The sequence below is a fragment of the Callithrix jacchus genome, chromosome 2, assembly GCF_049354715.1.
Source record: "Callithrix jacchus isolate 240 chromosome 2, calJac240_pri, whole genome shotgun sequence".
NCBI classification, from domain to species: domain Eukaryota; kingdom Metazoa; phylum Chordata; class Mammalia; order Primates; family Cebidae; genus Callithrix; species Callithrix jacchus.
In genome coordinates, this window is record NC_133503.1 from 188173659 (window position 1) to 188187929 (window position 14271).

At 46.4% G+C, this 14271-nt stretch overlaps 1 protein-coding gene across 1 annotated transcript in view; it reads left to right on the top strand.

Annotated features, from left to right (window-relative positions):
* The first annotated feature begins 2725 nt into the window (after positions 1-2725).
* Positions 2726-14271, top strand: part of MYO10 (myosin X) — a 272061-nt gene continuing 260515 nt past the window's right edge. Inside the window, exon 1 of the mRNA XM_017969978.4 lies at positions 2726-3227. Coding sequence (XP_017825467.1) covers positions 3207-3227 — 21 coding nt within the window. The 5' untranslated portion in view covers positions 2726-3206. The remainder of the gene's footprint in view (positions 3228-14271) is intronic.

Here is a 14271-nt window from a genome sequence, read left to right on the forward strand (position 1 = left end):
GTTTAATCGTTTCAGTCTAAACTGCTTTGTCCAGTGGGTAGCACAAGTCTCTCAGAGGAAGCACTTAATTTCTAAAAAATGGTGACAAGAGTGGATATTCTTAGAAATCTATTGATTTAAAATGCTTCCCAGTCTCTGTCCAATCCTGTCAAAGCCCTTATAAATTTAACATGCTGCTTTTAAACAACTGATTCAAACCCAAATACTTGAGGGTTAGATATCCTATTTAGAACATGCATTCTGCTGTTTGTTCAGCAAGTAAGAGTCTTGATGCCAGTTGATCTTGCATCGTTTTGAGAATATGCGGGTAAACAGAAGAGCTGATGAATTCTGACAACCTAAAGTGGTGATTCTCAAACTCTGAACTGGTTATCTGGGTGCTTACTAAAATGCAAATTCTTTCAATATAACCCGTAGGTAAAGAAATAAAAAATGCAAATTCTTAGGTAATCGATTTGCCACAGAGATTCGGAGTTAGTTTTTTTTATCTTTTTAGCAACTGATAAGGTGGTTGAGGGACTGTTTTTATCAAACATTGATGTAAGCTTTTTTTTTTTTTTTTAATTTCCTACCCTGTTAACTGATGATGTAAGTTTTTTTGAAGGAATAAAATGATTCAGTAAAATTCAAACTTTACATATTGGATCTGGCTCTCACTTCTTTATGTGAATCAAATTGGGGCAATTATTAACAATATCTTCTTAATTGGCAGGAAAATGACTTTTTAAAAAAGTGAGTAGACTTTCAAAAAAAAGTTTTTGGCTTACAGAGAAATTGAGCAGAAAGTATAGAGAGTGTCCACAGACCCTTCCTAGCCCCTCACCCTCACTTGCTGCTATTATTAACATATTGCATTAATATGGTACATTTCTTATAACTGAAGAGCCGATATGGAAAGCAACTTTTGAAATGACATGGCAAGGTTGCCCAATATATCACTGGCTGGGCTGATGCTGGGAACAAAGTCACACCCACACACTCACTTGAACAATCTTCCTGGTAATTTCTCTGGCAGAGATGCTGTGTGCAGATTAATACCATAATGACTGTAATTGTTCTGCCCCAGTATCTGAACGCCAGTGGTTGCAGGACCCATTTGACTAAGCACTTTGGTTAGTGCCTGGGATTGCTGGATTTATCCTGACTCCAGCTTCACTTTCCTCGCAACCTTGGACACAAGCTCGAATGGCTCAGAGCCTTAAGTGTGTAAACCTGTGAAACAGAACAGCAGCATTGCACAATATCAACTAATTTACACCTTGACTCTTTCTAAAGAGAAGTGAGGTGGGAGCAATATTAATGCTGAAGAACTGCACTGGGATAAGTTACAAACATGCTTGACTTTCCCCATAAGGATTACAGAAGGATATTTCATTCATTCATTCACTAACTCATGCTGTGAGACAGCCTGGGGATACGCAATTTAAAGCATGATCCTTCCTGCAAGGAGTCACTGTTCTCCCAATTGTGGATAGGAAGGACACACGCAAAAAAGACCCTTATAACATGATATAGTTTCCCCAACAGTCTTAGGAATAAATCCTAGAGTGGGTATCTAGCCCAGTGGTAAGGGGGAGCTTGGGTGGGGTGTGTGAAATAGCATCTTTGGGAAGATGTGACTTTCTGAGCTGAGTTTGAAAAGTTGACTAGTAGTTGGCAAATTCTCTGGAGAGAGCGTCTCAAATCTTTTGTGGTGAAGAACCAGCCATTTTTGTTCCCAAGTCGGCCAGGTACCAATACACTGAGGCGCCAGGTGTGACTCACCACGTGAGTCCGACAACACCCAAACTGGTTTATACTTGGTTCAAAGAGTCCACCGATCATGTGCTTGGATGTCGTGGCATTGTTAAATTGCTACAAAAGTTTACTCTTAATTTCTCTACTTGTTACAGACAAGCTTTCCTTCAGCACAGGACCAGGTAGCATCTGAGGGGCACCTGGAAGCCTGTTAGAAAAGCAGATTGTCCTAGCCTGCGTTCGAACAAAGTCCCCAGGTGACCCTCGCACAGCATAAAGTTAGAAGAACTGCGCTAGAGGAAACGGGGCTCAGTACCAGGTGGGTTTGATCATTCATCCATCTCAGTGCCATCTGCCATCTCTGCTTCCTTGAGGTCTAGGAAAAGAGTTACAGTTTTAAAGGTGATACTGGCCACGTCCCCTTTCAGTTTCAAAACTGCATATCCCTGCTGTTAGGCGAATGTCTTATGCAAATCCGACTGCAGGAGAGAAATTCAACACGGGAAGGCAGCTTCCAGAAATTCTGATTAGCCTCCGTCTTCCGCTTTGATCTGGCCCCGCAGCCCGGGACGCTTTGCGGACCGCGCTTCCTTCCCCAGGATCGCTCATCTGCCGGGCTGCATTAATGAGATCCGCGTTGAGCCGGTTCCAGGACCTGCTAAACGTCAAAGGCACAAAAGAAGCCCCCATTCTCTCCCCCCACTCCCCTCTAAGTGACGATTTAGTCTCTCTCTGCAGAGGTTAGAGTCAAATCCCCCGCTCACGCCTAGGTGGAGAGACCCAGGGAAACGCGCGGTCCCCTCCCGGGTCCGCTACAGAGCCTGCGGCGGCCCCGGGTGCAGAGTGGGCGGGGCCTGGGTGGGAAGTGGGCGGGGAGCTCCGGCCGGGCGGAGCCAGACGGTGTGGAAGCGCGAGCGGGGTTTGCGGAGGGCCCAGCTCCTGGGGGCGGGGCCGGGTGCGGGAGGGCGGGGCGAGGGCGCAGGGCTGCAGTCCCTGCGGGCTAGAGCTGGCCGAGCCGCGGCGCGGGACAGCTCACCTCCAGGGCGCTCAGGCGGGGAGCGCGGCTCCGGCTCACTTTGCGGCCGGCTGTCCTCCTGCACGCCCCGAGGGCCCCCGCCGGAGCGCAAAAGGAGGGATCCGCGCTCGCCAGCCCCCCGCCACGCTCCCCCGCCCGGGGGAAGAATGTGCCACCAGCTGTTCTCCGCTCGCGAGCGCTGCGTCCCGAAGTGAGGAACTTGGAGGAAGAAGAGACAAAGGCTGCCGTCGGGACCGGAGAGTTAGAGACTTGGGTTTGGGGAAACAAAAGGTGAGACGGACGAGAAGGGACCGGGCGATGGCAGCTGGGGAGCTCCGCGGGCGCGCGTTCCCGGGAGTGGCGCCGTGACACGCATGGTTTGCCCGGACCCGCGGCGGCGCTGACTTCCGCGAGCCGGAGCCGCACTCGGCGCGTCGGGAACTGCGCTGGAACAATGGATAACTTCTTCGCAGAGGTGAGTGCGCTCCCGGCCGGACCTGGTCTCCCGAGCTCGGGGAAGGAGGCGTCGGCACACGGCGCCGCGCGCCGGGGGTGCCTTTTCCTGAGCCCGGGAGGGCGCAACTTTCTGGGAGTCGCCTGAAATCACCCCCGGTGCCCCCCCCCCCCGCGGGAGCTCTGATGATTAAGCCCAGGCAGGTTTTGTTTCGTCCTGTCCCGCGCTCGCACTTTGCTCCCGGAGGTAGCGAAGGTGCGTTTCCGTTTGCGTGGGTGGCTGGCTCTCGGGGCGTCCCGGGACACCCCGCGCCAGGTGAGGAGGAGCGCGCCGAGGCCCGGGCGGGGGCGATCCTCCTGCCCGCCTGCCCCGGTGCAGGAAGCCCAATAAAATTCAGCGGGGACCTGCCTTTCAGCAAGAAAGGTCTGGTCTGGTATTTCCTTTACAAACGTGCGGGCTTCCTGTGCAGGGAGTTCAAACACTTCCAGAGGAGACGGCTTAATGAAGTGTGAGAAGGGGAGGCTAGGGTTTAATCAGTCACTGTTTTCCTTGACGGCCGGACCTTGGAGACTTAAGTTCTTTGCTCGCCGAGAAGTGCTCTTTAAGGCTTGGGATAATTCCAAACCATGGGATCAAAAGATGATATGTTTGTGTAGAGTGTCCATGCAGATTTCGAATTCGAATGTAAAGAAAATTCGTTGAGGGCAAACAATGACTGTTTTAAAAGATGAAACGGATGCTCTCCTTAGGGTCGTGGAGGGTGGGATACTGAAACTTCACTTGAGAGCCCCTTTTCCCCTCTGGGATCGAGAGTTACTGTGGCTTCTTGGCTCCCTTTCCTTTCTTGGTTGTGTTTATTTAATAAATTCTGTTTAAGTTTGAGGTTTGAAGTGGCTCAAAGTAAACTTAGTTGATTTGAGAGAGTCTGGCGTGATTTTCGTTGAAAGCCAGGGAATATTTTTTGAGTGCAGAACCGTCTTGGAGTCTTCCAGCAAATCAGATTGATGAGGGCTTGCGTCTGTTAGTCGACTTGGTTTATCTGACTTAATTGGATGTAATATTTCAAGTCATTCTGCTTTCTGCATGCTCACTTACTGTATTCTCAGACAGCTATTTATACTGGCCAAAGTGATACATACATTCTTGTTTAGTAATAACACCTAGTTTTTAAAAGTGGTTTTTCAATTGTGCTACCCGCATTCATTGTGGAAGGATAGAAAGAAATCCATCAGTACATGTTTCCCCCCCCCCTTTTTTTTTTTTTTACAAAAAAGGAGAAATATATATAATTGTGAGACGCTAGCATTTTCTAGTTCATAGACCTTTGTTTTTATGCTTTTCAAAAGGCACATTTTGCAAGAGTTGTACGTTGTCTAGTGGTAAAGGACCCTCGGGCTGCAGTGAGTTCCGGTGTTTAATTGCTTGCATCTGTAAGAAAACGGAGGCCCTGCCCCTAGGGCAATGATTCTTAACTTTGTTGTTTTTGTGTTCTGGATCCCTTAGCAAATGTGATGAAAATATAGAATTTGTATTCAGTTGGCAGAGTTCCGAGTACTCCGGCAGCCTGTCTGAGCACCGTGGGGGTCCGCGGCTCCCCTTGGGAAGAACTCTGCCCCCTAGTGCAAGTGGAGGGAACATCAGGATAACGTGCTGCGGCTGCAGCGTCCTGATCTCGTGTTCCCCTGTGGGACTTTGACTTTTCAAAGTACTCTTTTTGCCTTGCACTGTATACCTTGGTTCAGTGTAAGGGGGCCTGGTTGTTGGACTTTATTTCCGTGATCAATATCATTTTGCAGTTGGCCATTAGCGATCTTCTACTCTGTCCTGTTCATTTTATAGACAGAATCTTAACCCAAAGATATGAAGAAGTCACTTGCCCAGCTTTGAAGAGCTTGTTCATGAATCCAGAGACTTTTTCCTTTGCTGCTGGTGACTTTGGCGTTTCTGGGAAATTTTCATTTATTTAAGGTTATCCTTTTAATCTTGTGATGTATGCATATTACAACATTAATTTCTAATCAGCCATGAAAGTTTCACCCTTAAACCTAATCATTTTGAGTGGGAAGGAGGCAGGGCCAGTCAGAGAGGCCAAATACTGATTTATTAGTCGTAGAGAGCCTAATATAGACCCAGCTCCCCTTTCTTTATCTGTCTTGTAACAGACCATCCTTTTGTTCAATTGTCCAGTAAAGAAAATGCTGTAATGTCCTATTAGAATAGAAACTGAGTGTGGAAGTGATACATTACCAAGGACAGCTAAATTGTATGGCCTCCTTATCACTAAGTAGAATCTTGTTCTTTGCCAACTTTTCCCATTGTGGCTTAGGGGTAAATGATAAGTTGCTTGTTGGACAACAATTTGAAGCCAGTACGGACAATTGGGAGAAAACGTACTGTAAGATTAGCTTTATGTATGAATAGCCCAATAATAAGGAAATGGGAGCTACTTGTGATTCGCAGCAGCTGTTTCTAGCTGGACCAGGGTTTCTAAACCTGGTAGCATTGCTGAGTAATTCTTTGTTGTTGGAGGCTGTCCTGTGTGTTGTAGGATGTTAACCCATCCCTGGACTCTATGCACTAATGGTTAACCCGATCTCCCAAGTTGTGTGAGCCTGAAAGGTCTGCAGACATTGCTGAATGACAGGAAGCAAAATCACTCCCGGTTGAGACCCACCGAGCTGGACCCGTGAAGCGGTTGCCTTGTGGTGTTAATTCCTATTTGTGTTGCAGACACAGCCTTGTCTGTGGTTTGCCTGTTTTAAATAGGATTTGGCTAGGTGCGGTGGCTCATGTCTGTAATCCCAGCACTTTGGGAGGCCAAGGCAGGAGGATTGCTTGAGCCCAGGAGCTCAAGACCAGCGTGGGACAACATGGTGAAACCTTATCTCTATAAAACTTAGCTGGGTGTGGTAGCACATACCTGAAGTCCCAGCTGCTCTGGAGAGTGAAGTGAGGGGATCGATTGAACCCGGGAGGTCCAGGCTGCAAGGAGCCATGATTGTGCCGCTGCACTCCAGAGCAACAGACCCTGCCTCCCAAGATAGACTCTTACTGCCTGCTAGATTGATTGATTGATTGATGAGATAGCTAGATAGATAGAGTGTTACTGCCTGCTAGATTGATTGATTGATTGATGAGATAGCTAGATAGATGATAGATAGATAGATAGATAGATAGAGTCTTACTGCCTGCTAGATTGATTGATTGATTGATGAGATAGATAGATAGATGATAGATAGATAGATAGATAGATAGATGATAGATAGTCTTACTGCCTGCTAGATTGATTGATTGATGAGATAGATAGATGATAGATAGATAGATAGAGTCTTACTGCCTGCTAGATTGATTGATTGATGAGATAGATAGATAGATGATAGATAGATAGATAGATGATAGATAGAGTCTTACTGCCTGCTAGATTGATTGATTGATGAGATAGATAGATGATAGATAGATAGATAGATAGAGTCTTACTGCCTGCTAGATTGATTGATTGATGAGATAGATAGATAGATGATAGATAGATAGATAGATAGATAGACTCTTACTGCCTGCTAGATTGATTGATTGATTGATGAGATAGATAGATAGATGATAGATAGATAGATGATAGATAGATAGATAGATAGAGTCTTACTGCCTGCTAGATTGATTGATTGATTGATGAGATAGATAGATAGATGATAGATAGATAGATGATAGATAGATAGATAGAGTCTTACTGCCTGCTAGATTGATTGATTGATGAGATAGATAGATAGATGATAGATAGATAGATGATAGATAGATAGATAGATAGAGTCTTACTGCCTGCCAGGGGGAAGCTTGCAAAGCTTGTGCCAGTCAGCTGACAGCTGCTGACTTCAAAATGTTCTCAGGATTAGAGAAACTGAGCATGCCACATTCTTCAGTTTCTTCATGGCTTTCATTAGAATTTTATGGCTCCCCTTGAGCTTGTTTTTTTTTTTTCAGCTTTTCTAAGTAAATTAGGTTTACTTCAGCCAGAAACATACGTTTAGGTGTGTCTGTAACCAGAAGCAAAAATAGTAAAAAAGCAAACCGAAGAGGCTCAACCAGCAAAGTGGCCAGGCGACTTTGCAAACTCGTGTTGATGTTTTCAAGTGGACACTGTTTTCATGTCCTCAGGGCCAAGTACAGTGCCTGGAATACAGTAGGGGCCAGTGAGTACCAAATGAACTTGACTTTTCTGTTTCCCTGTTAGGCAGAGGTGTGACGTGGCTGTTCAAATACAAGGTCTTTAAGTATTATTAGACTAATCGATTTGATTTTCAGAATAAATATGTAAAATGTACACAAGTGAGATAATCATAAATACAAATATAGGAAGCAGGTATTAATGTTTAAGGGTTAAATTACTGTCTGGTTCACTCTGGATTAAAACAAACTTCATTCTAAAGATGTTAAGTGAAAACACCAACCTCTTCTGCTTACTTCAAGAAGGGACTGTGGTTGTCCTTCTGCTTAATTCGAGAAGGGACTGTGGTTGTCCTTCTGCTTAATTCGAGAAGGGACTGTGGTTGTCCTTCTTAATTCGAGAAGGGACTCTGGTTGTCCTTGGTTACCTGGAGTTGTTCAAATCGCTTTTTTTTTTTTTTTTTTTTTTTTTTTGAGATGGAGTCTCAGCCAGGCTAGAGTGCAGTGGTGTGATCTTGGCTCACTGCCGCCTCTGCCTTCTGGGTTCAAGCGATTCTCCTGCCTCAGCCTCCTGAGTAGCTGGGACTACAGGCGCACACCACCATGCCTGGCTAACTTTTGTATTTTTAGTAGAGACGGGGTTTCAACACGTTGGCCTGGATGGTCTCTATTTCTTGACCTCGTGATCCACCCACCTCAGCCTCCCAAATTGCTGGGATTACAGGCGTGAGCCACAGCGCCTGGCCTCAAATAGCTTTTTAAGTGAGTAGAGTTCCCAAGCTTGTGTTCTCCCCATTTGTTCATATATGTTTTTGTTTGTGATCTACTGACATCTTTTCTCGTTAGAGAAAAGTACAGACATTGTTATTTTTGGCAGCTTCCTCTCCTTACCCTGGATGGTTTCTCCACGTGTGAAGGGGAAGTGCTGAGGACTTCTTGTGTCACCAATTCCTGAAGGCAATCTTTTTGATGACTATACAATCATATCAGGAAGTTAGCTGGGTCCCTTTTCCCTTTTCTCACAATGGAGATGTAATGTGGTGCCTTTTCTGTGGAGTTTGAAAAGATTTCTATTGTCAAGTGCTCATTTTTTTTTGCCCCTGCCATGTTGGGGACAGCAACGCCGGGGAGCAGCTGCCGTGGGACAGTTGTTGGTTGCAGGGGGGAGCAGTTAGCTGTCTGGCCAGGGCGGGCAGGGTAGCATTGCTCCCTCACTCCATATCGTGTGGCCGGCTGTTCCTGCAAAATCAGGCACAAACCAGGCAGGCACAAGCCAGGATGGGCAGGTCGGTCACTGTTTAACCAATGTGGTGGAGGGAGAGAGCAGAGTGTTTGCTTTCCAGCTCAGCTGGCTTTAAGGGGGTTCACCTTTGAGGATGTGAACCTTGAGTGTGCTCTCCTGCTGCTGTGATTACAAGTACATGGAGTACCTCCTCCCCCTCCTCCTTCTTGCCCTCCTCCCCCCGCTCCTCCTCTTCCCCTTCTTCCCCCTCTTCCCTCTCCTCCCCCTCCTACTCCTCTTCCTCCCCATCCTCCCCCTCCCCCTCCCCCTTCCCCTCTTCCCCCTTCTCCTCCTCCTCCCCCCTTTTTTCCATCTTCCCCCCTCCTCCTTCCTTCGTCTTCCTCCCTCCTCCTTCCTCTTTCTCCTTCTTCTTTCTCCTTCTTCCTCCTTTTTTTTTAGACGGGAGTTTCGCTCTTGTTGCCCAGGCTCATGTGCAATCGCGCAATCTTGGCTCACCGCAACCTCTGCCTCCTGGGTTCGAGCGATTCTCCTGCCTCAGCCTCTTGAGTAGCTGGGATTACAGGCATGTGCCACCATGCCTGGCTAATTTTATATTTTAAGGAGAGATAGGGTTTCTCCATGTTGGTCAGGCTGGTCTCAAACTCCCAACGTCAGGTGATCCGCTCACCTTGGCCTCCCAAAGTGTTGGGATTACAGGTGTGAGCCACTGTGCCAGGCTGGAGTACCTTATTATTAATGCGTTTCAACAGTTTGGATTCAGAGTAACTGATACGTAACATTTTCATGTCATTAGCTTGCAGGGGACTTTCAAGAAAGAGCCTCCAGTGAAGTATGGATTAAGCTTTCCGCCTTGCCTGACTACCCACTGGCTGAGGGCAAAGCGCCCTATCTTAGCAGCAGCGCTTTGCTCCCTCTGATGGGCTCTCAGCCAGATGATCTAAATCCTGGACTTTAGCTCTCTGGTGTGTAAATGTACGTGATAGTTTCTACCTTGCGTGGTTATCAGCAGAACATGAGAGAAGACTTACAGAGCCCTTGGCACATAGTAGGTGAGTAATAACAAAGGCTTGGTTGTAGTAATCGTACTTGGAAATTAAGAACAGGTGGCCCTTGGTGAATGACCCTCTGTACTCCTGGTGCAGGGAAGTCTCTTAGAGCTTTCGTTCTGTCGTAGCTTCCTGTGCTGCGTTGCATTGATTTGTTTTCTCTTCTTCAGCCTGTACATTTCTCGCAGATTCTGTATTTCCAGAATTCTGTTTAAAGCATGCTCTACGGCGTATAAAATCAAGTCCACATTCCCTGGGTGCTGAGGCTCATACCTGTAATCCCAACACTTTGGGAGGCTGAGGCAGGTGGATCACAAGGTCAAGAGATCGAGACCATCCTGGCCAACATGGTGAAACTCCATCTCTACTAAAAATAGAAAAATTAAGGGCTGGGTGCAGTGGCTCATGCCTGTAATCCCAACACTTTGGGAGGCTGAGGCAGGCAGATTAAAAGGTCGGATCGACACCATCCTGGCTAACATGGTGAAACCCCATCTCTACTAAAAATACAAAAATTAGCCAGGCATGGTGGCACATGCCTATAGCCCCAGCTACTCGGGAGGCTGAGGCAGGAGAATTGTTTGAACTGGGGAGGTAGAGGTTGCAGTGAGGCTGCACTCCAGCCTGGCAACAGAGCGAGACTCCATCTAAAAAAAAAAAAAAAAAAAAAAAATCAAGTCCACAGTCCTTAGTCTGGTTTTCAAGGCTTTCTGATCTTGTAACTCTCTCTGTTCTTTTCTCCCATGTGATACTACGCCAGAGGATCTGTTACCAGTTCTACTGCATCCTTTGTGCAGGCAGGCCTCTCTGCCTATCGGACGTCCTACCTGTCTGGCTCCTTTTTGAAACCGTCTCTAATGGATCTGGTTTCTGGTGACCTCTATTCTCCTTCCTCTGAACCTGGCTCTCTTTCTGTCTTGGTCTTGTTAGGAGGGATTTACTGCTGTTAGATAGAGGCTTTACATGCTTTGCAAACCCTCCCCACTTTTCAAATGAGTAAACAACCTTGAGAGGTTAATTATCTCATTTGTAAGTAAGTTTCATCACTTCCTTTACATTGAAAGGTCCTCATGGTCAAGATTGAATCCTTGCATAACGGTTATTTTCATGTTATTTTATGGCGGGAAGGGGAGATGCTTCTAACTTTTTTCCTTGATTATGAAGCATTTTACAGTTCTTTGAAGACAATAATAACTATGGCGAGTGTTTATTGAGTACAGTCAGCCCTGTATTCGGTATCTCTGGGTTCCACATCTCTGGATTCAACCAACCCCTGATTGAAATATTTGAGAAGGCCTGGAGCAGTGGCTCATGCTTGTAATCCTAGCACTTTGGGAGGCTGAAGTGGGTGAACTATGAGGTCAGGAGTTCAAGACCAGCCTGGCCAACACAGCGAAACCCTGTCTCTACTAAAAATACAAAAAATTAGCTGGGCGTGGTGGCAGGCACCTGTAATCCCAGCTACTTGGGAGTCTGAGGCAGGAGAGTCGCTTGAACCTGGGAGGCAGAGGTTGCAGGGAGCTGAGATCTCACCACTGCACTCCAGCCTGGGTGACAGAATGAGACTGTGTCTGGAAAAAAAAGAAAGAAAGAAAGAAAAGAAAAGAAACAGAAAGAAAATATTCGAGAAAAGAATTGCATCCGTACTGAACATGTAGACTTTCCCCATGGATTTTTGTATCTGGGGAAGGTCTTGGAACCAGTTGCCTACAGATACGTAGGGAAAACTGTGCTTACCGTGCGCCAGGCACTTTGCTGGCGCTTCACATTTAGTAACTCATTTAATCCATTGAACAGCCCTATGGGAAAAGCTCTACGTTTATACCCACTCCGCAGATGAAGAAAGAGAGGCACAGAGAGGTTAAGTAACTGACTCAATGTCACATAGCTAGAAAAGGATAGCCAAGATTTGAACCCCAGACAGGCTGGGTCCAGAGCCTCAGAGCACTCATCACTGCCATGCTTTTCTGTCCCGTTGATGTCTTTTGCTGAAACTTACTTCACCTTCTTTAGGCTCTCTGATGAAATGCCCTAACGTGTCCTAAACGTGGGCAGTTAGTAAATGATTTTCTTTCTTTTTTTTTCTTTGAAACGGAGTCTTGCTCTATCACCCAGGCTGGAGTGCGGTGGTGCCATCTCAGTTCACTGCAACCTCTGTCTCCTGGGTTCAAGCAAATCTCCTGCCTCAGCCTCCCAAGTAGCTGGGACTACAGGCACATGCCACCATGCCTGGCTAATTTTTTATATTTTTAGTAAAGACAGCATTTCATCGTGTTAGCCAGGATGGTCTTGATCTCCAGACCTCATGATCCGCCTGCCTTGGCCACCCAAAGTGCTGGGATGACAGATGTGAGCCACCATGCCCGGCAGTAAATGATTTTCAAGTGGAAAACTGCATGGGAGTTTGGGAAAACAGGTAGTCCATGCCCCAGAAATGTTGAAAACTCTGCAGGAAAACGTTCATCAGCTTTTAAACATGCCACTGATTTTTATTTGGTTTGCTTTTTACTTAGGAAAGCCGAGTGCCTTCTGTTTTCTCGTAAAACATGGTTTCTAAAGCTGGTTGTCCCAACCTCATGAGGATAGTAGGAAGGTTTACATACTAAAGCACTTAGGGCCCTGTGCTCACACCTCTAACCCCAGCACTTTGGGAGGCCAAGGTCAGGAGTTCAAGACTATCCTGGCCAACATGGTGAAACACCGTCTCTACTCAAAATGCAAAAATTAGCTGGGTGTGGTGGCGCACGCCTATCACAACTACCTGGAAGACTGAGGCAGGAGAATCGCTTGAACCTGGGAGGGGAAGGTTACAGTGAGCCGAGATGGTGCCACTGCACTGCAGTCTGGGCAGCAGAGCGAGACTGTCTCAAAATAATAATAATAAAAATAAAAATGTTAGAAAAAAATAAAGCACTTAGAAAACAAGGTGATTTGAGAAGTGTTTATTAAAAGAAAATGTGGGACTCATTTGTGTCCCTAGTTCCAGCTGTCAATTAGTGGAGTATTATTTGAGGTTTTCTGATAGAATCTTCTTTTTCAATTGAAGATTCTGAGTGCTTTGCCAGAGTTTCTTCATATCACCTGTCGTTTACTTGTTAGTTTATCGATGCCCACGGAACAGTTATTGACAGCACATTGGATCGATTTTCAAAGAGCATTCCTTGAATAAAACATGTTGCTGCCTTGCTAAGAGTTATTAAAAAAATATTTCCACCAGGCCTAAAGTAAATCTAGCATCTCACGTCGCATGACATCATGCCATCTACTGAAGCCAGTTACACGAAAAGGTATTAGAGTTTTAGGGCAAAGCCACAACATACCTGCTGAAATACAGCCAAGCAAGGGAGAAACACCTGGGAATTGTACAATGAATAGCTCTACTTTCACCCAGTCCAACTCCTTCTTTGCTCTTAAGGATTAAAATGGCCTCCATATAAAAGCATTTAAAATTGTGGCAGTTTTTTTTTTTTTTTGAGACGGAGTTTTGCTCTTGTTACCCAGGCTGGAGTGCAATGGCACGATCTCGGCTCACCGCAGCCTCTGCCTCCTGGGTTCAGGCAATTCTCCTGCCTCAGCCTCCTGAGCAGCTGGGATTATAGGCACGCGCCACCATGCCCAGCTCCTGAGCAGCTGGGATTACAGGCACGTGTCACCATGCCCAGCTCCTGAGCAGCTGGGATTACAGGCACGCGCCACCATGCCCAGCTAATTTTTTGTATTTTTAGTAGAGACGGGGTTTCACCATGTTGACCAGGATGGTCTCGATCTCTTGACCTCGTGATCCACCTACCTCCGCCTCCCAGAGTGCCGGGCACGGTGGTTCATGCCTGTAATCCCAGCACTTGGGGATTACAGAGGAAGTTTTATAAGAGGTATCAGTGCTGCTGGCAGCAGCACAGCCTAGATACCCTGTCATGATGTATTTATGACCCCTGGGATTTTGTAACTCCTTGCTAGAAGCTTAATGAAATACTTTGATTAGCAGAGAAGTTAGCTCATGATACTAGATTTTCATTTCCATTTTTAGGTCTTCTGTGAACCAGGAGAAGGCCATCTTTTCTGTTTGTTTGTTTGTTTGTTTGTTTGTTTTTCTGAGACCAAGTTTCGCTCTTGTTGCCCAGGCTGGAGTGTAGTGGTGCGATCTCACTGTGACCTCCACCTCCCAGGGTCAAGGGATTCTCCTGCCTCAGCCTCCCAAGTGGCTGGGATTACAGCCATGAGCCACCAAGCCTGGCTTATTTTGTATTTTTAGTAGAGATGGGGTTTCCCCATGTTGGTCAGGCTGGTTTCAAACTCCTGACCTCAGGTGATCTGCCTGCCTCGGCCCCAAAGTGCTGGGATTATAGGCGCGGCCTCATCTTTTCTGTAAATAGCAAACAAGGCAGTTGATACACATGCTCCACCCCATCCCCCAGTGTGGTGGTTGATGTTCATTTAAGGCCAAAGCAACTCAAGGGACTAGGCTGTACATTGCCTGGGGAGCCAGTGGACATTTATTTGGAGAATTATTTGTATGGATTTTTATTTTTTTGAGACAGCATCTCACTCTGTCATCTAGGCTGGAGTGCAATGGTACAGTCATGGCTCACTGCAGCCTTGATCTCTTTGCTCAAGCGAT